Here is a 26857-nt window from a genome sequence, read left to right as displayed (position 1 = left end):
TCCCACTACAAGCACCTGTTAAAATGTAGTGACCCTGTGTAAAGAGGAGGTTCTAGATGTCCCACCACAAGCACCTGTTAAAATGTAGTGACCCTTCATAAACAGTAGGTTCTAGATGTCCCACCATAAGCACCTGTTGAAATGTAGTGACCCTGTGTGAAGAGTAGGTCCTAGATGCCACACTACAAGCACCTGTTAAAATGTAGTGACCCTGCATGAACAGTGGGTTCTAGATGTCCACCACAAGCACCTGTTAAAATGTAGTGACCCTTCATAAACAGTAGGTTCTAGATGTCCCACCATAAGCACCTGTTGAAATGTAGTGACCCTGTGTGAAGAGTAGGTCCTAGATGCCACACTACAAGCACCTGTTAAAATGTAGTGACCCTGCATGAACAGTGGGTTCTAGATGTCCCACCACAAGCACCTGTTAAAATGTAGTGACCCTGCATGAACAGTGGGTTCTAGATGTCCCACCACAAGCACCTGTTAAAATGTAGTGACCCTGCATGAACAGTGGGTTCTAGATGTCCCACCACAAGCACCTGTTGAAATGTAGTGACCTTGCATGATGAGTAGGTCCTATTTGTCATACTACGAGCACCTGTTAAACTGTAGTGACCCTGCAAAATGAGTAGGTCCTCGATGTCCCAAAACAAGCTCCTGTTATGTATGGATGCTTTGGTTATATGAGAGCTGGTTCTACATTAATGACGACAAAACCTACAAATAATGACTGAATAGCAACATGGAAAGACAGTACTCACACACAGTATTCATACCAGAGTGTGGTGTGATACCGGGCACTATTTAAAGAAACATCCTTGCACACTTGTTCATAAAAAGTAATATTTAGTACCAGTAAGAGAAAAGCATGCCATTGGCAAACTGAAGGTATGCCAGTACTACAGATTTCAAGGAAGATGAGATTGGTCGAAAAATGTGAAGAAGGAACAGTGAGATCTATAAGAACTGTTTACCAGTCTTAGTTCTGTGTTTTGTCAAACAGGACAACTCAGGGAGCCTGGCAAACACCTACAGTTTCCTGACACTCAGTACAGAACATATGGAGATATTCACCAAGTGTGTTTCCATCTCATTAATGTCATATAGTAATAACAAAAAGTGTATTATGCGAGCATTTGGTGAGCATAATACATACTTTTTATTCCATATTATTTATTGGAGGAAAATCGAGCATTCACGTAAGAATACTTAGCAGTACACCAAGGTGAAGGTTGTTCATGACAGCAACTTACAGTTGTGACTAGTCGCTATTGTAATGCAAATATAACATAGGATCTTTCTGTCTAAAAAGAACAACAGAAGGGTTTTCATGGAAGTGTTTTCACTCCTGCCCCAGCAGCTGTATTTCATTTGAACGAAGTTCTGTTTCTTGTTTTTCAAACTAAGGACTCCCAAAATGTAAGAGTGCGGTCATGTCATCAATCACATGTTAACGTTTTGATATGCACATGATGTGCATGGATTTTTGTGAAAGTAGTTAATGGGTTGGTGAAATTTGCATAGTTATCAGATTTGGATACCAAGTTTATTAGACTGATTTTTGGCACCGACAACATACTCTAGTAGATGATAATATATGATATATAATATATAATATATAATATATAATGGATGAATGTTTATTAATTTTCAAATGTACTTGGCAGTTCAAGTTTGATAGGCTCACCCTGAAAATGTTTTGTGCCAAGGTTCATTACATTCTGACATCAACTTTTATCTGTACAATTTTGGGAAACACTACAAAAAGTAACAATGCTTGTTAAATGTTTGTAACGAGATATTCCAGAAAACAAACAGTAATATGCAGTGTGTAACATCTGAGAAAAAAAACCATAGAGAAGTATATGGGTACTACCTTGCAGTCCTATACCTCCCAGAAACATGTGCCAATGTACTGGTACTTAAGGTAGTGTATTTCTCAACAATATTCCAAAATGTCATGTATGTTAGGCAGCATCTATCCCAGCAATGTTTTACTTGGTGTATTTCCCTGCAATAATTTTCCCTATGCAGTCTGCTGTAAGTCATGTATTTCCCTGTAATAGGTCAATCTTTTATACAGACTAACATCTACTGGTGAACTTCTGATAAATGTTTGCCTATGTTGTGTGTTCCAGGTCGTGTATTTCACAGCAATATTTCCCTATGCGGTGCTTGTCATCTTCTTCGGAAGGGGGATAACTCTGAGAGGAGCAACTGATGGATTACTTCACATGTTTACTCCAAGGGTAACATTGTTAAACCTCTCAGCTTTGTATTTGTTGAGATGTATATCAGTAACCTAATCCAGTGTGTGGCATGGTTTTTCTCAGGCTTTGTCAGAAGTGCAGCTGTTAAGATGCTTGTCACCATAACAACATTCCTTTGTTTAACTTGACAAATACCAGATTATCAAGAAATCAGCCATTGTGAAAACGGCTTCATAGCAACTCCTGCCATTTTGTAGAAAGGCTATACATTATATGTTAACTGTATTTTAACTACCCCTTGTTGTCTCCCAGGGTGCTGTTATACAAAACAACCTTAGTGCTAATACAGTCATAGGATTATGTTAAGGTATGCGAGTTACGGTCACCTTAGTGCTAATACAGTCATAGGATTATGTTAAGGTATGCGAGTTACGGTCACCTTAGCACTAAGATCACTTTGTATAATGATAAAGTGAGTTGGTGAGATCCTTTGTTAGATTTAGCCACTAGTACGCCTTGTTGTCTCCCAGATGAGATCCTTGGATAAACTTAGCCGCTAGTACCCTTTGTTGTCTCTCTGATGAGATCCATGGTTAGATTTAGCCACTAGTACTTCTTGTTGTCTTCCTGGTGAGATCCTTGATCAGATTTAGCCACTAGTACCCCTTGTTGTCTCCCTGGTGAGATTCATGATCAGATTTAGACACTAGTACCCCTTGTTGTCTCTTTGGTGAGATCCTTGGATACATTTAGCCACGAGTACTCCTGGTTGTATCCCTGGAAGGATCCTTGGTCAGATTTAGCCACTAGTAGCCTTTGTTGTCTCCCTGGTGAGATCCTACTTCAGATTTTGCCACTAGTAGCCCTTGTTGTCTCCCTAGTGATGTCCTTGGATACATTTAGCCACTAGTTCTCCTTGTTGTCTCCCTGGTGAGATCCATGGTCAGATTTAGCCTCTAGTTCTCCTTGTTGTCTCCCTTGTGAGATCGTTGGATAGATTTAGCCACTAGTACCCCTTGTTGTCTCCCTGGTGAGATCCTACGTCAGATTTAGCCACTAGTACTTCTTGTTGTCTTCCTGGTGAGATCCTTGATCAGATGTAGCCACTAGTACCCCTTGTTGTTTCCCTGGTGAGATTCATGATCAGATTTAGCCACTAGTACTTCTTGTTGTCTCTTTGGTGAGATCCTTGGATACATTTAGCCACGAGTACCCCTGGTTGTCTCCCTGGTAAGATCCTTGTTCAGATTTAGCCACTAGTTCTCCTTGTTGTCTCCCAGGTGAGATCCTAGGTCAGATTTAGCCACTAGTACCCCTTGTTGTCTCCCTGGTGAGATCCTACTTCAGATTTAGCCACTAGTACCCCTTTGTGTCTCCCTTGGTGATGTCCTTGGATACATTTAGCCACTAGTAGCCCTTGTTGTCTCCCTGGTGAGATCCATGGTCAGATTTAGCCTCTAGTTCTCCTTGTTGTCTCTTTGGTGAGATCCTTGGTCAGATTTAGCCACTAGTACCCCTTGTCTCCCTAGTGAGATCCTTGGTCAGATTTAGACCCCAGTAGCCCTTGTTGTCTCCCTGGTGAGATCCTAGGTCAGATTTAGCCTCTAGTTCTCCTTGTTGTCTCCCTGGTGAGATCCTTGGTCAGATTTAGCCACCAGTACCCCTTGTCTCCCTAGTGAGATCCTTGGTCAGATTTAGACCCCAGTAGCCCTTGTTGTCTCCCTGGTGAGATCTTAGGTCAGATTTAGCCACTAGTACCCTTTGTTGTCTCCCTGGTGAGATCCTTGTTCAGATTTAGCCACTAGTACCCCTTTTTGTCTCCCTAGTGAGCTCAATGGACAGATTTAGCCACTAGTACCCCTTTTTGTCTCCCTAGTGAGATCCTTGGTCAGATTTAGCCACTAGTACCCCTTTTTGTCTCCCTAGTGAGATCCTTGGTCGGATTTAGCCACTAGTACCCCTTTTTGTCTCCCTAGTGAGATCCTTGGTCGGATTTAGCCACTAGTACCCCTTTTTGTCTCCCTAGTGAGATCCTTGGTCGGATTTAGCCACTAGTACCCCTTTTTGTCTCCCTAGTGAGATCCTTGGTCGGATTTAGCCACTAGTACCCCTTTTGTCTCCCTAGTGAGATCCTTGGTCGGATTTAGCCACTACTACCCCTGGTTGTCTCCCTAGTGAGATCCTTAGTTAGATTTAGCCACTAGTACCCCTTGTTGTCTCCCAGATGAGATCCTTGGATAAACTTAGCCGCTAGTACCCTTTGTTGCCTCTCTGGTGAGATCCTTGATCAGATTTAGCCACTAGTAGCCCTTGTTGTCTCCCTAGTGAGCTCAATGGCCAGATTTAGCCGCTAGTACCCCTTGTTGTCTCTCTGATGAGATCCTTAGTTAGATTTAGCCACTAGTACTTTTTGTTGTCTCTCTGGTGAGATCCTTGATCAGATTTAGCCACTAGTACCTCTTGATGTCTCTTTGGTGAGATCCTTGATGAGATTTAGCCACTAGTACTTCTTGTTGTCTCCCTAGTGAGATCCATGGTCAGATTTAGCCACTAGTGTCAGTAGGACCACTGATCAGCATGTGTGCCATGTGGGACACCATATCTATTTTGTTGACTTTACTTGTTCAATTAGTCAGCATATTTTTCAAGTGGATTTGCAAACCAGTCCAAACAAGAATGTTCCATTAGCCTAGACATGACTCCATTTTCTGTCAACACTAGACAATTCTTGATGACAGTTTAGAGAAAAGGAACCAGCCATGGCTTGACCATCTGGTCCTGGGCGTTTTGGAACTTGTCTCCCAGCCAGAATGCTTGTCCTCCAGAAGCAAGCAGCAAGAGCACAATGACTGTTGGAGAAGAGAATAGAAGGTCATCAAGTGTTTCTTCACATACTGTAAAAATATGGACGTATGTATTTCCAGCCAGACTGATATACAAAACACTGGTGACAAGCAGCTAATCTATGGATATCTCTCTGTGTGTGCTAGACATGTCGACTATGCAAGAAGTGCAGGTCTGTTGATGCTGGTGTTTTTTAGGTTTGGAACATGGCTTGCTTCCTACTGAGAAGATCCTAGCATGTGACAGCAGAACCTGGAATAAGGATATATGTGTTGTTCCTAAAATACTAACACATTCTTCTGTGTGCACCAAAACAACATCAGTCTCTTTGAAACCTACAGCAGTAGGTTCAGGCCATAAAATACCCTGCTCAACTCAGTCTAAATGCCCAACCGAGTGCTTCATCACCCAGCATATATATATTGTGCTATATGTTAATCTTAATCCTTATCAGATCAAGACACCTTTGTAACAATTTGATTATCAGTAACACATCAGGAGGGATACTTTAATTCCAACATTATGATATAATTTATCAATGTTGAAAGTATCTGAATGATATGAGAAAAGTTTACGAGCATTTATAATATGACGTATTGTAATTCAGGATCACTGCTTAAAATATAAACAGGATACTTCTCTACAAATCATGAAGCCAGTGTAGCAAACCCATGAGGGAAGAAAATCTCTATCTTTCTCTCTTTCCCTCTCTCTCTCTCTACCTCTTTTTATCTCTCATGTCTCTTTCTTGATCTCTCTATGTGTCTCTGTGTGTCATTGTATCTTTCAGCGCTAGGAAAAAGATCTTTCTTAAATAGAATGAAACTTGTATTATGATTGTACATGACATTTTTATTGTTTTTGCTTGAAAGAAGTCTATGTCAACAAATGGCAGCATAGATGTCCAAACATTCCTCTAGGTGACAGATCTATTCTGAACATATATATCCGTGTGGAGTGAAACATGTCTGAGTGGAAGTTGTGACAGGGTGTTTTAATGGCCACAGCCTGTCAGGAATGTAATAAACATGGCTAATGTCACAGAGAGTTGGCTTTCTGGGGGTTGTAAGGAATGTGGCATACACAGGCAGTGGTGTCTGGAAAAATGTTCCCCACTTAAAAGAGTGTTTACACTAAATGTTTTGTCATATATCAATGATGAAGAGCGCCTTAGCTTATCCTACTGTTTAAAATTACTCCTGGCCTTTTCAATTGTTGTAGAAATCATTATGAATCTTGGAAAGGAGTTCTATTAGTTCAGAATGGAATTTTTGAATATTCTAATGACAAGTGACATCTGGAATTGAAGTGTCACCTCAACCTGTTTGTGTCCCCCTCTATTGAAAACCATGATCAAAGACACACCTAAAACTGTTAGTCAAAACACACCTCAACCTGTTTGTGTCCACCTCAATTAAAATTCCTGATCAAAAACACACCTAAACCTGTTTGTCAAGACACACCTCAACCTGTTTGTCAAGACAACCTGTATGTGTTCCACCCCACCCAACCCCCTACATTGAAAACTTTGCTCAAAGACACACCTAAATCTGTTTGTGTCCCCCTGAATTAAAAACTCTGATTAAAGACACACCTCAACCTGTTTGTGGCCCTTCCATTAAAACTCTGATCCAAGACACACCTCAACCTGTATATGTTCCCCCATCTATTGAAAGCTCTGGAAAAAAACACACCTCAATGTGTTTGTGTCCCCCTCCATTGAAAACTCTGATGAAAGACACACCTTAACTTGTATTTGGTCCTGCTGTACTGTGTATAGCCCAGTAACCCAGTGAGGTGTCTGGGAACCAGCAGTGGACCAGCGGAACCTGACCCTGTCTGGACTCCACATGTGTAACAGTCTGTCCAGTGTTTGGTTACATATCCATTACGCTTGTGTGTGGCCTGGAGCCCCCTCCAGATAACCCAGGTCTTGTGTTTACAGTCTGCAATCTTCAGTATTGTCTGTTGTGCTATAGTTTGGCTGAAGAGGTTCTTTTCAGCACAGATACTACAGATATGTACCCCAAGTGTGTTTCTGTGAACAGAACTGTACCCTAAACAAGTGAAAATACAGATATGTACTTGGTAACATTTATGGCGGACAAGTCCATATTCCACAAACCAAACCATTGTTGTTCCTGTTCATCTGACTGCGAGTGGTATTTTGCACCGTGAAATATTTGCACAAGTATGTAGTAATTTCTTATGTACTACAAACAATGAGGAACACCCTAAAATTTGATAGTCATATATAACTTAAATGCTGTAAGGTCATTGATACTCTAAGGTGAATGAAACTTTTTGTGTGCTTATTTGGCACTTTAAGCAACATGTTAGGACATGTTGTGAGGCAAATGATTTAATATTTGTGTGAGTTTGAGTGAAATGAAACAATGTCAGCGAAACAGTGAAAAACCAGGTTGCTGAAACACATCAGCACCATGTTTGATTCAAACACTCAAACACAACAGTCTACAGTGCATGTTGAAGACAGACTTCCCATACATCTTGCTGCAACTTACCGATAGACTAATGCTTAGTCTCTGAATATATAGAGAATCTCACCCAAGTGTCTACTGATATCAAATATATCAACATGAGCTGATAAAGTGGCAAATATCTGAGGTTTGCCAAGGATATTTTTACCTTTATCAATGAGTGTTTATATAACTGATATCAGTAGACACAGTGATGAGATTCTATTTATCATCCAAAATCTTTCTTCATTAGTTTTCTATGAAAAATGTACATCTGTGAACACAGCACTGGCATTAGATTTGCAGTTCTGAAGGGCTTGGTGCAAAATACATCTGCCCTTCATGTTATTCTGGGTCGTCCACAGCAAGGTGAGTCCTGTACTCTACCAGTGGCCTGAAATCTGTCCCTCAGTCTGTGAATGACAGAGGGAGACACCTGAAGACAGCAGCAACACTTCTGATGGATTCAAGCACATGCTTCTGTCATGGGTGCTTATGGCCTGTGCTGTGGCATGGTGAAGAAGTAGTGTCAATTTTGGTGACATTGACCCTATTTTCAAAGTGACCATGACATTTTGACCACTTTTCAAGTTTGTGTTAACACAATATGATATTGAGAGAATATTTATAATGTGCCATTTCCAGGCTAAATATCCTGCTCAAAGCGCACAATCTGATCATTATTACCTCAGGTAACCCATGCGGCCTGTTAGGCGCTAAAGGCTAATAGTCTCACAACTTATTTCACCAGGTACCCATTTTGTGCTGGGTGAACATACGCAATTTTTAACAAACTCACTCGTTTGAAAGTTGAAATCACATGTATCACATGTGCTTGGTTGTCAGGCAGAACTTCGTTGTAGGGCAGGCAGTGTGAAGTCCAAGAAACTTTCAGGAGTTAAGCTGCCAACGTGGTCACCCATCCAATAGCTCATAAAACATTGCACCCCATGGCTTCACTTTTGTCCACAGCCCACATTGGGTGATTATGCAGACACAAGTCTATTCAAACATCTTGTGCATGAATGTGTAGTAAATATTTCATTGTTCTTAAGCAGCATGACTCCTTGATAAACAGGAAAATGCATCAAAAGTGCTAGTTCCTTGGAAAAACAAGTGTCGCAACTCCCAAATGAGCAGTGTGTGATCATACCATGAATAGGCATAATGCTGGACGATGTGTTGCAGAAGTTCCCTGAACCAAGGGCTCAGTTCTTCAGAAAATAAACTGTCTGTGGACCTATGAGAAACACATGGCCAAAGTTTCAGATTGACCAAAGCAGTGTGCCACCATGTTTGATGTCTCATTGAGTTATACATTGCAAATCAGGTTCAGGCTACTTCATCTCTGCCACAAATTTATCATAGCAGCCACCTCTAGAAAAGAGTTGTTCAGAGATAGAGTGTGACTATATACCATTAGGATCCATCCTGACACAAGACAGGAGTGGGGACTGTCACACACAGCGTTGGGTTTTTGAGGTTGACAGATTTGGAAGGTGTGCTGTAATGGTTTGGTGCACATCTTGTACAGTATCACGTTTGGGACTGACATTTCAACATGAAACATGCCTTACTTAAGCTTGGATAATGACAGTGTGGACGTCATGTACATGGCTTCCTGGTCCTCAGATGGAATCCACTGAAACATGTTTGGGATGAGCTGTGTGACACCAGGAGGTGAACCAACTGCAGACCATGCAAGTCAACACTTGTTGACCAGTGGTGTGTATGTGTACACATGCATGGTTCGGTATACATCTGTTTCCACCATAGTGACCACACTTCTTCCATTGTGGGATTCAGTGCTGAGTTTTTAATGTAAATGAGTATACCTAAACATGACAAGCTATCTGTAAATATATGGAACTTTTTGTTTTTTATCAGATGGAGAGTTTAAAAGATCCACAATGCTGGCTGGATGCAGCTACCCAGATCTTCTACTCCTTTGGCCTGGCATTTGGTGGCCTTATTGCCTTTTCCAGCTACAACCCCAGGAAAAACAACTGTGAAAGGGATGCAATAATTGTCTCCCTCTGCAACTGGTTCACTGCCATCTTTGCGTGCACAGTCATCTTCTCCATCCTTGGGTTCAAGGCCACTCTGATGTATGAGAACTGCATCAGCCAGTGAGTATTGTAACCAGGGATAGTTCCCCGTTGTTTACCGGGACATTCAATTAATTCTTAATTTATTTGTCACATGATCAAAGCGAGTCCAGGTAATGTGATGGATGGTCCAACTCTTTACCCACCCATCCCGGGTATCCAGGTCAGCCATCTCAGTCCTACACTTAGTCTGTATTGTACAAGTGAGTGAGTGAGTGAGTTTAGTTTTACGCCCGCACTCAGCAATATTCCAGCTATATGGCAGTGGTCTGTAAATAATCGAGTCTGGACCAGACAATCCAGTGATCAACAGCATGAACATCAATCTGCGCAAATGGGAACCGATGACCTGTGTCAACCATGTCAGCGAGTCTGAGCACCCGATCCCGTTAGTCGCCTCTTGCGACTAGCATAGTTGCCTTTTGTGGCAAGCATGTGTTGCTGAAGGCCAGGTATTGTACTCCAGGACCTTAAGTGGTCTTTCTCTGTACAAACATGTGGATTGTTCAGAATGCAAGTAATGGACTAATTCATGCAGAATAGGCATGAGAATATGCAGTTTGTCCCAATGGGAAAAATTACATAAAGCCTTTCAGATCACCCAATCACAAGCTGACAGGGTAGCTGTTCTATCTACTGACATTGTCTTGGCACAAAAACAAATGTTTTGATTGGACAGTCAAAACCTGGCAAGGGTTTACATAGAATAACACTTAGTTTCTGAAGATATATAATTTTGACAGTAAAAAACAAACCCATTTAAATTTAAAAAGAGACCCTGAGGACCCGAAATTCAGAACCTTAGGATATCAAGATATTGCTTCATATAAGGCTTTAGCACTGCAGATTTTAGACTGCCAGATTTGGCTGGAGGGAGGCATCTAATTTTAATGAATAATGTTAATTGTGGCATTTATCCTTCTTTGAGTTCAGTCCTTCCACTGCTACAAGACCATGCCTTAAGGGGTTCTTTAGAGGATTTTGGGAAACATAACAACCAAAAAGAGAGTGAAATTAGATATTTATGGGGCCAAATCTGTTTTACTTGGTGAACTGAAAAATACCAACAGAAATTTTATTACCACCTTTTCATGTGTGGATAAGTGTATCTGTATAACACTGTTATCTTCAAGCATGTCAAATGTAATTTTACTGTTTTGTTCAATATCAGTGATTTTATATTGGTCAATTATTAAATGCCTTTAAATTTTTATACAGACTGATTGCCTTAATGTGTTAATAAAAAAACATGTTATATGACATTAATTTATAAACCTCAGATATTGCACATGTTCTTGTACTAACTTATGATTTCTTTTCGTTATTTACAATTTTTGATGTCTTATCATTTTTACAGTAAAGCTTGTAATCTTAGAAAGCATTTAGAATAAAATGTAGAATAATTTGTGAACAGTGTCCATTGGTGTTCTACAGTGTGGTCAAATCAAGGCCAAATCAGTCACTACTGAGAGAACGCTTCTGCCATGACTGTATACCAAGTTGTAATTGTCAAGGCCATTGACAGATTACCCTAGCTCTGACTTGGGGAATCAATGGGAACACATCTCCCCCTGGGCATTGTGAGGCCCGACCTTGTGGGGTTGTCTGATAACAAGTAACTTGTACAGGCTGCGTTCAACAGGGCATTCAACTCTTTGATAAACCAAATCTAGTCAGGAAAGGAAGCAGTTATTCAGCTTGACTTGAAACTTGACTTGTGTGTGTTACTGCATGACAACGTTTTTGAAAGAGTTGAATAACCTGTGTTTGGAATATGATACCGTTAGGCATGTCTGATCTGTGGATGAAAAATGACAGCTACTTATATTAGTGCTGAGTGAAGACATTCCTGGTCCGGTTCTTGGCAGTTATATCAAAGAAACCCTTATAAGGGCAAAGTGCTGATGTTCTCTTCAGGATGACCTGGCAAAGGCACTTTCATTTATTTGAATATTTTTTTCATTATATTAATTTCACCTTAATTTCACAATTTGCCTTTTATTTCGTAGGATGAAGAAAAGTGTTATTGTTGTGATGAACAGATTTCCTTGTTTTGATATGCCAGACATTGGGAACAAAATAAGACAGGAAGTGTTCCTAAGCAATGAAGGTCTGAATGGTAAAATGAGACTAAACAATAAAGATAAGCTGATTTCAAATCATATGATTTTAGCTATAATATGTTAGTTGGTGTAGGGTCATATAATAACATGAAATTCAACATTTCCTACCTAATTTACAAAATGTCCTGACTTGTCGACTCAGAAAAGGTCATATACATGTTTTGTTTTGGGTTGGTTTACAAGGATAACAGAAATGGTTGAATACAAAGGGAAAAATACTTTTGACAAGAACTTTGTTTTCATTACTGCTGTTTGTAAGAAATTGTGAATAATATGCTTATAGAAAACAATCAAGTATCTTTGTCTCAAGTTTAAACTTTTTTCATCTATTTGAAATAATACAGATTTGGAATTTTGATGTATTTCTAGTGACTGCATACATTGAATTTAAGGCCAAATTGTTGGATACCAAGTTGACAGAGGCTGACTGGCCTCATGAATATTCACTCTGATTATTTATTTCCCATGAAACGTCTTATGATTGTTTGTCTCCCTTATTACGTGTCATAATGAAATAACTGTCATACGTTCGAAGTGTGGCATGAAACAGTTATCAATCTGAAAATGTCAAATACTTGGTCCAAGAATGTACTGAAAAATAACAGCAATATATATTAGAATGTGTCCTTTACAAAGTGTAATCCCAAATATGTGTTGCACAGTACCGCAGCTTCACTGATTTTATTCTTATGATTAACAGAGTTTCATCTGTTTCATGTTTCACAGAAACATTGAACTGCTTCTTGAAATAAGTCCATACAACCTTGAGTATAATGAGACGACTTTGACGCAGTCTGTGTACCTGGAACAGTTTGCTGACAACATTGGTAACATCACCAACACCACGGAAAAACTACGGCATTGTAACTTACAAGATGACCTAAACAAGGTAACAAGTGATGGAGAGAGAAATGAATAAATACAGGAAAATATACACATGAATGTTCTCAGCTTTTCTCACTGAAAATCAAGTGGACTTATATCTTAGTCCCCTGTCCTTCATTCATTGTTCACTTCTTCTACATCAGTGAAACATGAGGTTCACCCCCTGAAGATTGTTCCTAAGTGGAAAAGTACAAGTTTATTCAAGTTTTGGCAGCCATTTTGAAAAATATGTGTTGTGGCTCATGCTTGTTGAGTGTTGTTCAAAAGGTACTGAAACTTGGGTGATATGTAGTTGGTTGTAGGAATACGAACATTGTGTGTGATATTTTCAGTCTGCCTTTTGACAGTTTTTAATGTTTTAAGTTTTTGTTTGTTTAAAGAAGAATAGACTCAATATTTTGGTACTCTTTTTACCACTGCACATGAAAGACTTGTGGTTAGTCATAAATGGAACACCGGGTTTGTTTTTTTTTAAAAAAAATGCTCGTGGTTAATTAATACCAAGCGCTCAAAAGTTGCAAAAAAAAAAAAGTTGTCTCCTTCTCTCTCGCCCGCAAACGAAACCACAGACAGATTACATAACTCTGTTGCCAGAGCCCTGCAGTGACGTCATAGCACGAACGAATTTCAGTTAGCTGTATAGAAAATGTGTAGGAAGCTTGTCATTTTGCTGATTTCTCGACATCACCAAAGACATGCCAAATTGTTGTGTTGCTGTCAGTTGCTCCTTGGGGTAGGGTGATGGTGTGAAAAGTAATTTTGATTTTGTAAGTCGATGAAAACAAACTGAAATAGCATTTATCCTCAGACAGGACGACGCCATTTTTGAAAATGGTGAAGTGACTGGTTAAAGTCTGTTAGAATTAGTGAGATTGTGGTTTGTTTTCATGAAGTTACAAAGTCAAAAATACTTTTTGCTAGTAGTTAATTATGTATATATGAATCATGGCCAAAAGGATTTTGCATGACACAAATTGTAACATAACGACTTCTTCCATGGAAGCAAGGTGGGGGTTGAAGTGACATTGATATTGCAAGTAATATTATATTGATCTCCACCTCGCTTCCAGGAGTGAAATTGTTATGTTATAAGCAATGTCATGTAAAATCCTAATGTTCATCAATAAAATACATATTTTACTGCCAGTAGAAAGTAAGATTTTGTAAGTCGGTGAATACAAACCTAAATAGCATTTATCCTCAGACAGGACGTGAAAATCATGACGTCACGGGCTGAAGTCTGTTAGAATTATTGAGATTATGGTTTGTTTTCATCAAGTTAGAAAATCAAAACTACTTTCTAATGGTAGTTAAATATGTATTTGAATCATGACCAAAAGGAGTTTGTATGACACAACCTGGAACATAACATAAGCGAGGTCAGGGTTGAAGTGAAAATACTGCACGATAAATTTCTTCACTTGCTAAATTTACTTGGTTTGTAACGTTTACTCACCAGTATGTAGACAGTTGTCAATATACGTCTTTATATTTGGTCTCATAATACTAAATACTATATAATCATACTTGTATGCATTTTGAAACTTAATAAAAAGAGGCGATCTGCGAATGTATAACAGGAATGTAATATCTAGACATTTGCCTATATGAATCATAATTCGCACGCACGCCCTAGTGTATGTCGTCTATATCATTACACTTCACGACGAAAACAATGATTCTGTTGAAAGCTACGACAACTTAATAAAAAGAAAATGCAAATATTAAAATTAAACCAGATTAAAGTTATGGGAGCAATGTCAGGCTCTTACCTTGTTTGAGGAATGTATTCATCAATATCCACAAAAACGAGTGATATATAATTTATCTGCAGCTTTCCCAAGTGATGTGTCTTTTAACAGTCTAATGTACAAAAACGTGATGTATCATTTCAGGTTTTTCACATTGCTGTATAGTCTCCTTGGTCACCCAAGATAGCACACCTGGCAACTTATTGCATAATGTGCGTCATTCTTTAAAAAAAGTAATTTAGTTAGCCAATCAATCAATGTATTGGTGGTTAATCCTTTGAAAGAAGGGTGTTGTTTTTACACAAACACAGACACAACAGAGTGTATTCAGTATAGATTAGTACATACATAAACACTACCTTTTGACAAATTCCCGTTTAAATCCGCATATAAGTAATTCATCAATCAGCATGTTATCGGTTAATCCTTTGATCGATCCAGACTCAAGAAATGCCAAATAGGGACCTTTGCGTTATCACTAATAGTACCTGTTATAAATTCATTAACTGAGCATCAAGTGAATGATGACAAATATCATGTAGGTATGTACCCCCTGACATGGATTACAAAACTAGTGACACCAAGTCATTTGACAGAATCGTCTATGAAAACAAGGGTTGTAACACGGAAACTAGGTATGAGGTGACTAACGGGATGGAGTGGTCAGACTCACTGACTTGGTTGACTCATGTCATCATATCCCAGTTGGGTATATCAATATTCATGGTTTAAATTCCATCTTCAGCATGACCGCCCTAAAAGTCATTTTGAAGAAAAACCTTATATATCAGTATTATTTCCTAAAATATTGTGGCACTACACTTATACTTTTCATCATTTGTCACTTTCTAAACTCTTAACTTTCATTTCATAAGCTCCATAAACATGATCTTATCGAAAGTTGCCAACTGGTCATGACATGCTGATTTTGCTTATTTTGATATTTTATCAATTCATATATAGCAAACTTACTATGTATAAAATACATAAAGTATATATATATATGTATTTTTATAAAAAAAATTTAATGAAAGCGGAGGCTGTTTGTGTGTGATAATGACAGAAGATGTATGATATGATAGATTATTTTCTGTATTTTCTCAGAATTTGTCAAAGTGAATTTGCTGAATTTCAGCACTAATTTTCATCACTATTTGAAGGTTGAACTTTTAAAAAGAGACCAAAAGATGTAACTAAACTTCTACTAAAAGTACTAGGATAAAAATATTTCTTTCAGTGTTGAAGGCATCTCCAGCAACATTTGTGCAGCATACGATGATTTCACATATTATATTATAGATTTAGATGATGTTTCAACTCATGATTAAAGATATGGATTGTTTGACTTGTCGTTCACATTGCTACAGTTACCTGTTCTGTTCATCAAGGGAGCTGAAGGCACCGGACTGGCATTCATCATCTTCACTCAGGCCATCAATGAATTTGGACCATCGGCGCCATTCTGGTCCATTGTTTTCTTTCTTATGCTCCTGTCTTTGGGCCTGGGCAGTGAGTTTGGCACTATTGAAGGTGTTTCTACATCACTTCATGACCTTCAACTTTACGCGTGGATGAAGAAAAAGTGGCTTCTTTCAGGTATGCATCTGGCTGGAATGGTAAAACTGTTATATACTTGACAGTCAGCTGCTGAAATTTGATCATGTTTTCTACCATTCGACTTATGTATGTAGTGTTTTCAGTGCTATTGTCTACATCACTTCTTTCAGCTATGTACTCAACAAAGATGATTACGAGGCTCTGAAGTGGCTTGCTTGTCAAATGCCTTGCCAGTACCAAAAGGGAAGAGAGGCATGCTGGGTAACTGAAAGGCATTTAGGGTTCTAAGGACATCCTATGTTCACATTAGAGCACTCATTATAATATACATGGACAAACACACAGGTCCCAAATTTGCATACCAAAATCAGGCACTATTCAGAAATGTGATGTGATAGTAACATTGACTCTTGTTGGCCAGCTTTGGCCATCTCTTGTTTTCCCAGAATAACCGCATTTGAGGTTTTTGTTTTGGAGGGACAGGTTTTACTTTTCGTTAGTAAGACTGCTTCCCAGGGTTTACTTTTCCTAACTTTATATGAACATCAACATTCAAATGATACACATATGTTAAGCTTGTCAGCGAGATATCTCAAGAACCATTCACTGGATTTTTTTCATATTCAACTCCAAGCTTTTTCTAGGGAAGGAACAGGTACCAGTCAATTTTGGTGACCTTCACTTAATTTTCAAGGTCATGGGACACTTTGAAGATTTCAGCATCTTAAGCTGCATGTTAAGCTTGTGAGCAAGATACCTCAAGTACCATTCTCTGGATTTTCTTCACATTCGACATCAAGCTTCATCTAGGGAAGGTGCAGGGCTCAATAGTTTCTGGTGATCTTCACTTAATGTTCAAGGTCACGGAGACACTTTGTTGATTTCAGCATGTTCACCTGCATGTTAAGTTTGTCAACATGATATCTCAAGAACTGGTCACTGGATTTTCTTATTCATCACCAAGATTCACCTTAAACTACTACCTTCATATTCATTACTTCTTAAGTTTAATTCGCTAATTTTCAGGGGAGATTTTGCCACAGTACTGACACTGCTTGTTCAATAATTAAATAAGACAAACTCCTCCCAACAAAGCTAAATTCATGCAAATAGCTAATACAGCTTTATCCACCTCTCCACTGTAATACCAAGATGGCTATTGTATGATGTAACCACCATGTCTTCACTCTAACAGTTTGTTTTTTTTCTCAAAAACTTGTTCCCATCATGTTGTTTCACTTCCACTCTGCGAATGGTATTCTAATATTGCAAGTTTATTTAAAATATCACAGGCAATGGATTCTTATTGTGAAATAAAGTACTTGCTTATTTATACATCTAGAAGTCCTCTATTGAAGTAGTTTTCTGTTTGTGAAGTGAAAACACTAGATACGTGTTTCTTACTTTGAACATGTGGAAGCTTTCAACCACACATGCTCACATTATCAGTTTGTTTACAAAAAGAAACAACTATTTGATTGGTTTTTTATAGATGGGCCAATGTGTGAAGGGTTAACAAGATTGGTATTCAATATCTGTTGCACATTTTATGTGCATTTACAGTAAAGATTGGTTAATTGCAATATTTAGAGGTGGAAAAATTTTCAGTTCGGTTAACTTGACTTGATATGATATGCAACATGTTTTGATGTATTGGGTAAATATACATTGTTATTTTGTTCCATAGGTGTAAATATTTTTAGTGCTTTTTCATACTCTGACATTGCATTTATTCTTCTTGCATATTTCTACATTTCTGTTTGTATTTTACACAAATATGCAGCTTATCTGGAGCTCAGTCTTTCCAATACAGTTAGTACAGGTCATTCTAATATTTACTACAGACCATTCCAGTAGTTACTCTAGGTATTTTCAATACAGTTAGTACAGACCATTCCAGTAGTTACTCTAGGTATTTCCAATACAGTTAGTACAGACCATTCCAGTAGTTACTCTAGGTATTTCCAATACAGTTAGTACAGACCATTCCAGTAGTTACTCTAGGTATTTCCAATACAGTTAGTACAGGTCATTCCAATATTTACTACAGACCATTCCAGTAGTTACTCTAGGTATTTCCAATACAGTTAGTACAGACCATTCCAGTAGTTACTCTAGGTATTTCCAATACATTTAGTACAGACCATTCCAGTAGTTACTCTAGGTATTTCCAATACAGTTAGTACAGACCATTCCAGTAGTTACTCTAGGTATTTCCAATACAGTTAGTACAGACCATTCCAGTAGTTACTCTAGGTATTTCCAATACAGTTAGTATAGGTCATTCCAATATTTACTACAGACCATTCCAGTAGTTACTCTAGGTATTTCCAATACAGTTAGTACAGACCATTCCAGTAGTTACTCTAGGTATTTCCAATACATTTAGTACAGACCATTCCAGTAGTTACTCTAGGTATTTCCAATACAGTTAGTACAGACCATTCCAGTAGTTACTCTAGGTATTTCCAATACAGTTAGTACAGACCATTCCAGTAGTTACTCTAGGTATTTCCAATACAGTTAGTATAGGTCATTCCAATATTTACTACAGACCATTCCAGTAGTTACTCTAGGTATTTCCAATACAGTTAGTACAGACCATTCCAGTAGTTACTCTAGGTATTTCCAATACAGTTAGTACAGACCATTCCAGTAGTTACTCTAGGTATTTCCAATACAGTTACTACAGACCATTCCAGTAGTTACTCTAGGTATTTCCAATACAGTTAGTACAGGTCATTCCAATATTTACTACAGACCATTCCAGTAGTTACTCTAGGTATTTCCAATACAGTTAGTACAGGTCATTCCAATACAGTTAATGCAGGTGTTTCCAATACATTTAGTACAGGCAATTCATGTACAGTTAGTACGTGAGTACATCTCACTCACTAACATTGTCGTCCTCTCTCTGCATCTGAGTCAGTCAGATCCTGTTTGTCCTAGAGAGTACATCTCACTAACTAACACTGTCGTCCTATCTCCGCATCTGTGTCAGTCAGATCCTGTTTGTCCTAGAGAGTACATCTCACTCACTAACACTGTCGTCCTCTCTCTGCATCTGTGTCAGTCAGATCCTGTTTGCCCTCGAGAGTACATCTCACTCACTAACACTGTCGTCCTCTCTCTGCATCTGTGTCAGTCAGATCCTGTTTGTCCTAGAGAGTACATCTCACTCACTAACACTGTTGTCCTCTCTCTGCATCTGTGTCAGTCAGATCCTGTTTGTCCTAGAGAGTACATCTCACTCACTAACACTGTTGTCCTCTCTCTGCAGCGGTGTTATGTGGCACCAGCTGCATCACTGGAATCCTGTTCGTTCTTGGAAGTGGATCTTACTGGGTGGCACTCTTTGACACCTTTGCTGGTTCCTTCCCACTCATCCTGGTGGCTCTAGCAGAGACAATTGGTGTCGCCTACGTCTATGGACTCAACAGGTACCAGCTCCTCCTATGGGGGTTCTGGAATGTAGCTATCAGACTGGCCAGTCACTATCTTGTAAAACCCATGCAAGTTGATAGGCAGACCATGACGGTCAATAATTAAATAAGACAAACTCCTCCCAACAATGCTAAATTCAAGCAAGTACCTAATACTGTTTTATGATAACTTCCACATGTTTTATATTAAGGCATGTACTTGCTTGCCACCGAAGGGTCATAAGTATCCCACAAAAGGTTTGTGTTTTTTCATACCGAGTAATGGTTAAATGTGTCAAGAAGTACAATAATGTCATCATCAGTCATTGATGAATTAAACACTCAGTTGGCAATAGCAGCACCAGAAAGTCAAAAGTCCCAAGAGCTAGGGTCAGACACATTTGTATACACATGTCCCAGAGTCACAATGTTGATTATATACATGCAAGTCTAATGCATCCTGTACACATATTGCATAAAATTTGAGTGTTTGTGATGTTGTGTTGTGTTGTTGTGGATGTACTACATCGCTGCTGTTGGTGACTGCAGGTTCTGCACAGATGTAGAGTTCATGATAGGACACAGACCCAACATCTACTGGCGGGTCGTGTGGAAGGTGGTGGCCCCACTACTTATCATCACACTCCTCATCTCGACCCTCATCAGCAAGTTCAGCAAGCCTCTCACATACAAGCCTTACGATATAAACAATGTAAGGTGGCATGAAATATTACAGAAACAACTACATGCATGTTCACAAGTAACTATGTGAGTCTTATATATCTATAACTATGAAATCCAAGATAAGGTAAAAAGTTTCACAAGGAAGAGCACACAGTTCTTTACAGGTTAATGGTAGATGAGAGGAGCTTTAAGAATTTTGTTTACTAAGATTCACAATGTAAAGGACATGGTCACGGGTGCTGCTCCTGTGATCTGTTGCCATCTACTGTATCAGGTGTTATACCCTGTTCCCAGCTCCTGTGTCAGAAGTTATACCCTGTCCCCAGCTGTTTTATCAGGTGTTATACCCTGTTCCCAGCTCCTGTGTCAGAGGTTATACCCTGTCCCCAGCTGTTTTATCGGGTGTTATACCCTGTTTCCAGCTCCTGTGTCAGAGGTTATACCCTGTCCCCAGCTGTTTTATCAGGTGTTATACCCTGTTCCCAGCTCCTGTGTCAGAGGTTATACCCTGTCCCCAGCTGCTCTATCAGGTGTTATACCCTGTCATCTCCTCCTGTCATCTCTGTAACATCCCTGTTACCAGGCCCACCCTTCAAGTAGGTCATGTAATTAATGACCAAGTCTTGGCCAAGTCACACACATTTAGGCTGGTCACTATACGACACTATTCCAGTTTCTCACCAATTTGTAACTGAACATTTTTACATTAAGCATGGGTGACTGAAGACTTTTAGCCCAGATTTTGATTGGGGTTATTAATATGAATTTAATAACTGTCTTGAAATAAGAAAATTAAATGTCTTTTTCACATTGTCCTTATTTGACATGTTCCAGGGTGAGCTGGCTGTTGATGAAAAGCCTTATCCATGGTATGCCTCCACCGTTTGTGCCTTCCTGGTTCTCTCCTCCATACTATGGATGCCCGCTATTGCAATATTACGTCGATTTGGATGTCTCTCGTACAACGTGGCCAAGGCAGCACGAGCTGACACACAGGGCGTAACTAGCTCTACTATGAAGTTCATCAGGAGCAATGCCACAATAGAGGACAATGACTCTGGACACAACTCCGACGAGGGAGCGGGGCATGATGAGATCCTGTACGTTGGAAAGTCATCTGGGCAAGAGATCCTACAGGAATTCGAAGCTAGAGATTCCCATGTATAAGTTCTATTATATGCATACATATGTTATGGTATACATACTGTGTCTTGATGGTTGTTTCATGAGTTGTTTGTGTTGCTGATCTGTTTGTCCTGATACCTGCATAAGTCACTGCTGAGAATATGTGCCTCTATTTCTACGCATCATGATTGTTTCATGGCTTGTACACATGATGTTCCTCTATTACCCAGGAACAGGTACGGACACTGTAATGATGCTTGTCTGTTAGTTGACAGCTTGTACACTAAACTAATGAAATGAAGCAAATTTAGCCGTTATTATTAAAATTACATATTAGCTGAGTCAAGGTTTGAGGACAGAAACAAGAGAATATCGTTTTTGTTTTGTGATGAGTGTTTGTGTGCCGGTGAATGTCATAAGAGTTTTTTTTCAAGTTTTACTTCTGTGTTCTAACATGTGTCAGCAGAAAAAGGGAATGAGACATTTAGTGGACTCTTTTTTTCTGATTTTGAAAATGAAAATAGCTCATGTGTAATCCAACAATTAAAACTGATGGGCTTATTTGTTATTGTAATGAGATTTGCTCTTTTAGTGCCTGAAGTTATGTTAAACCTATTACCGAATCTGAAGCAATATAGTTAATGCATCTGCTTATCACCCTGAAGACTCGGGTACGCTTCCCTACATGGTGTCAATGTTGGAAGCCCATTTCTTGTGTCCACAGCTATGATATTCCCGGATTATTGCTAAGACGAACATAAAACCGTACTCGTCATTAAACAGTACTGCAGCCATGTGTATTCCTGGGTGAGGGAGGAATGCCGTGTAACCACTGAATTATGGATGATGTGTCTTTCTGTATAAAGTCTCGATCAAAGCGATGATTGACAAGAATATTGAAATAACAGTTTGCATTTTTTTTTATTTGGAATATCAACAGTATAAGAGCCACTGTTTTGTTTATGATTTACAAACGAGCTTTGCATGGAAACAGAGTTGATAGGTAGGTAGGTAGCTAGGTAGGAAGGTAGGTAGGTAGGTAGGTAGGTAAATACAATAACAGTTAAATGTTAAATATTCTGCATTATGCCTAAATGCTCCCTAAGTGCATGAGTTTGTAGCCACTGAAGTTGATGGGAATTATCTCCCTCCACTCATCCTTTATGTGACTATTATTCTAATGATCACATATAATATACCTTGTGATTTGAGGCTTGTGTTCATGATTGGCTCTCTGACATTAACGTTTGTTTACCACTGAAATCATGTAACTGAACCATTTGTAGACAAACATATGCACATGATTTCCCTGGAGGATTAGAAGTGAAAATTCACACTGTTCTTTCACATTCAGACTTGTCACATTTAGAATGAACAAACAAGAATTCTCAACTGAACTCTTTCCAGGTTAAGAAGAGTTGCCTCCCTTTTGTCCATTTGTATTTTTTCAAAGGCACTGTTTAGCTGTTGTATTCATATGTAACTCACCTGTTACTCCTCCACTGTCACCCGAACTTATCGATGTAAGTATCTTGCTCAGGCATGCTTTCCTTTGTGATGTGGCAACAGATAATAATAAACATCAGTGGAGTTGAAGGGCCATTATCGGAACAGTTACTAAAGACATGCACACCAGGTATATTTCTGTGGGCAGAGATCCACCCTAAACAAAGCCAGAATACAGAGATGTACTTTGTACCCTAAATAGCGATGGACGAGTTCATCTTTAGCAACTAAAAGCAGTTGTTTGCTGTCATCTGATTGTTAATGGTATTGTGCGCCATTTAATGCTAATTACTGTGTATGCCCATTACATATCTAACACAATCAAATTCATCTCTTATAGTATGACAGTTAAAGTAAAAAACTGTGGCAAAATGGGGATGGACGCATCACAGGGTATGTTTCTGTATTCAGATTTTGGCTGGGATATGTTTCTATACACAGAAACATACCTGGGGTACATGTCTGTATTACCTGTGATGACAACCCATTCAGTGCCAGTGCAGTCTTCCAGTCCAACTTTCCAAATCTGTCCTTTAAACACTTTGTTTATAAGAAGCAAGGGACTCCATCCTAGAGGATAATGACTTGAACTTTTCTTAAATAGGTGGTAAGAATCTACATATTTACATAGCTGTGTGCCATGACAATATGCCTGAATGTATAGAGTTAGAGTTTTTCACTTGATTTAGAGACTGTCAAGGCATTGATCCAAAGACTGAACGCATGAATGTAAATTTTTAATAATGTAAATAGTCTTAAATGATATGTAACAGTGATACAGTTTATACCACTGTTATCATATACAATTCAGATGTAAATTTCTATATAAATTCTTTATGTGTTATACCAAGTACTACATATATACATACATATATATATATATATACAAATCTATATTTTCTTATACCGGTTATTGCCCCATACGTACCAGACACCATGGTTGCCATGGAAACTCTGCAGTATTTTCCTGCTGCACACAAAGAGAGTGCTACATACTGTAGACCATGTTCCCAGCTTCTGTGCTGGTATTTCATGGAGCACCATGCCAGTTTTCACAGTCTCACCAACAAGACTTTGTAGATAATGATTAAAACAGTCTTCATCTGGTTGGTTTTAATGATTCTGTGAATTGTTTTATTCATTTTTTTTTAGCTTTTCACATGTTGCCAAAGATAGTTTCCATCTCAACCGATACTGACACCTTAATGTGCATCCATCCCTGCTGCATGAACTGCTGAGTCAGCAAGCTTGCCTACCATCCTCAGGTGATGACACTCACCTGTTTAGACCCTAGATAGTCACAGCACATATCACTTTACACAGGCCCTCAGTAGTCATAGCACGGCATCACTGCATGGAATCTCAATTGTAGTAGAACTATATTACCAATGTATGTTAACTTCAATAGCTGTAGAATAATGATCTCACTGTGGCTAGACCCTGGATAGTGTTAATGCTATGATATCACTGTGGTTAGACCCTTGATAGTCTTAACCTTGTCTAGTCTTAGTGCTATGATATCACTGTGCGTAGACTCTGGATAGTCTTAGTGCTATGATATCACTGTGGTTAAACCCTGGATAGTTTTAACCGTGTCTAGTCTTAGTGCTATGATATCACTGTGCTTAGACTCTGGATAGTCTTATTGCTATGATATCACTGTGCTTAGACTCTGGATAGTCTTAGTGCTATGATATCACTGTGGTTAGACCCTGGATAGTCTTAGTGCTATGATATCACTATGGTTAGACCCTGGATAGTCTTAGTGCTATGATATCACTATGCTTAGACCCTGGATAGTCTCAGTGCTATGATATCACTGTGTGGATCCTCTTTAATCTTAGTGCCCAATTCAGTGTGCATGGACCTTCAATAGTCATAGCACAATAATTACACTGTGCGTAGATCCCTGAAAGCACAATAACATCACTTCATAGATAGTTGTAGGAAAATAAATGACATGATGCAATGCTTCACGGTGCATGTGTCTTTAATAGTGCTAACACAATGTCATGTTCATTGACCTTAAATAGTCATGACACAATGTCAGCTCACATAAACTTAAATAATCCATGCACAATGATGTCACTGTACATATTTCACTGATAGTTGTCATACTACAATGTTCCTGTGTACATAGGGTTCCTGATGTGTTAAGTGAACAACCTTATCTCACATCTGCCTGTGACCTTTGTTATTCCATCCTGAACATCAACAGCATCAACATTCTTACATCAGTGTATGTTTTTGTTAAATACAATACATATATTTCAGTCATGTGTTAAAGTCTGACATTTTTCAAACAGGCATTTTGATTATAAGAGCTTGTTGACAAACACTGTATGAACATTCAGCCACTCTTTCACCTAACCAAGGTCTTTCCCAGTAATCTTTATAAGCAATCCTTTGATTTCAACTTAAAATGCAATGTTCTCTGTTGAAGGTGTGACCAATGAATTAACTGGTCTTTTTCCACTGAAAATATTCATTTTAAAAAATACAAAATTGGTTCCTCAATAAACTAGAATGCTGTGACAAAGGCTTGGTACATGAGAGAACTATGGCATCATCAGTGAAGTGTTTTAAGATCATTATAGTCAGGTTTAGTTTTGTGTCGTCGTCCATGGAAATTGTAATGTTTGCTTTCATTTCATTCCAAGGCATATAAAGTGATCTGTTTGTTTGTCTGCCCATACACTTGTTAGTAGATCTGTAGCAGGTAAATAGTTCTTCTCTAGAAAGTGGAGCTCTTTGCAGATGATTTAAAACATTCTCAAGCCACCAAGTGTAGAGTCAAGTGTTGGTTCCTTGAAACAAGAAACTTGTTACAGATGTCAACATGATGGGCATTCAAGCATGCAATTATCTGAAGGTGTGAAATGTTACTCTTAATAACAAATGACAGCTGTTTTTTTGCCAAGATACACACAGAACCAGGGGTTTTACTGACTGGGACCTTTTCCATTTGAACTTCAAACATACTGTCATGCTGGATGCAATGGAATGTGTTTGTCAGTTAGATGTTTGTGGGTAGGGGATATATATGTGATTAAGGTTCTGAACTTTGTTGCTGAGACCATCATTTTTGCAGATTGCACATTGGTTGAACATGGCATTTATTAAAGCAGTGCACTTACCCGATGAGACAAGAAGTCACCCTGAAACACTGTTGCAAAAGATAAAGAAATTGATATCTATAGGCTTGATGTTTTCATTTTCTGACACTTCTAAATGCCCCACAAAAAGCACAATTATAAGTGAGAAAGATGTTGACCTTTCTCAAGTTTCAATTTATTTGTGTGTCTGGTAAATATTATTTCCTTTAAGTTTGTTAAGACATTGATGAAAAGAATGTGTCTCAATAGTATACTGATAATCTATTAGTGTCTTCCATGACAAATGTATTCCACAATCTAGAACTGTTGCTATGACCAAAGAAGGGGTAGGGGGGTAAGAAACATGGCTGTGTTTATCCTGCTAAGATTGAGTTTTCTATGATGTTGTGTGAACCTGTTTGTATACATTTAACTTCGTTATTTCTGCATTTTGGTACTACTCTGTTGTGTTTAGCAGGGCATTAATATTTACCTGTTTTGTAGCATTTGAGAAAAGCATTATGTTGCTATTATTTACCATATTTGTCATTATTTGATAATGATAATGAATATTCTTTGCCAGCAGATCTGTAGAACTAGTAGTTACAATGACCTCTCTGTGTTTGTGCAGATATGTGGTGGAACATTCAGATTGCCAACGTCCAATTCATGAATCAAGGTTATATATTTAACTTTATGCTATCAATTGTTAAAGGAATTATTTCACACTTCTGTAACAACAAGTAATGCAGTAGTAATTGCAATTCAACAATACTATAAACCCTCAAAGAGGTTACTATATCTTTCATTCCTAAAAGAATTACATATTTATATTACAATATCATATTAAAAAGTTCCAATGAATTGATGCAATATTGCATTACATGGACTCACACGCCCCCTATCAGCCTAACATTATTTCAATCAAACCTCATGGAGTTATCTCCCTTAAAGCTCTCCTTATAAACATCCTACACATATTGTGAATGAAACCAGTTCGACAAACACCGACAACATCACATGTGACAGTTTCCAGTGTACAGAGCAATTGTTTACATACC

At 38.6% G+C, this 26857-nt stretch overlaps 2 protein-coding genes across 2 annotated transcripts in view; both read left to right on the top strand.

Moving 5' to 3' along the window:
- The window catches only part of LOC137257880 (sodium- and chloride-dependent transporter XTRP3-like), a 34584-nt gene extending 13091 nt beyond the window's left edge, over positions 1-21493 (top strand). Inside the window, exons 3-9 of the mRNA XM_067795370.1 lie at positions 2145-2255; positions 9428-9669; positions 12498-12660; positions 15796-16003; positions 19245-19404; positions 19936-20098; positions 20905-21493. Of these exons, the coding sequence (XP_067651471.1) occupies positions 2145-2255; positions 9428-9669; positions 12498-12660; positions 15796-16003; positions 19245-19404; positions 19936-20098; positions 20905-21237 (1380 nt within the window). The 3' untranslated portion in view covers positions 21238-21493. The remainder of the gene's footprint in view (positions 1-2144; positions 2256-9427; positions 9670-12497; positions 12661-15795; positions 16004-19244; positions 19405-19935; positions 20099-20904) is intronic.
- Positions 1-26857, top strand: part of LOC137257430 (large ribosomal subunit protein eL14-like) — a 125361-nt gene that overhangs the window by 67256 nt on the left and 31248 nt on the right. The gene's annotated exons all lie outside the window — the stretch shown is intronic.

The sequence above is a fragment of the Haliotis asinina genome, chromosome 12 (genome assembly GCF_037392515.1).
Source record: "Haliotis asinina isolate JCU_RB_2024 chromosome 12, JCU_Hal_asi_v2, whole genome shotgun sequence".
Taxonomy (NCBI): Eukaryota; Metazoa; Mollusca; class Gastropoda; order Lepetellida; family Haliotidae; genus Haliotis; species Haliotis asinina.
Note: the sequence above shows the minus strand (reverse complement) of the source record. Positions and strands in the feature narration are given on the sequence as shown.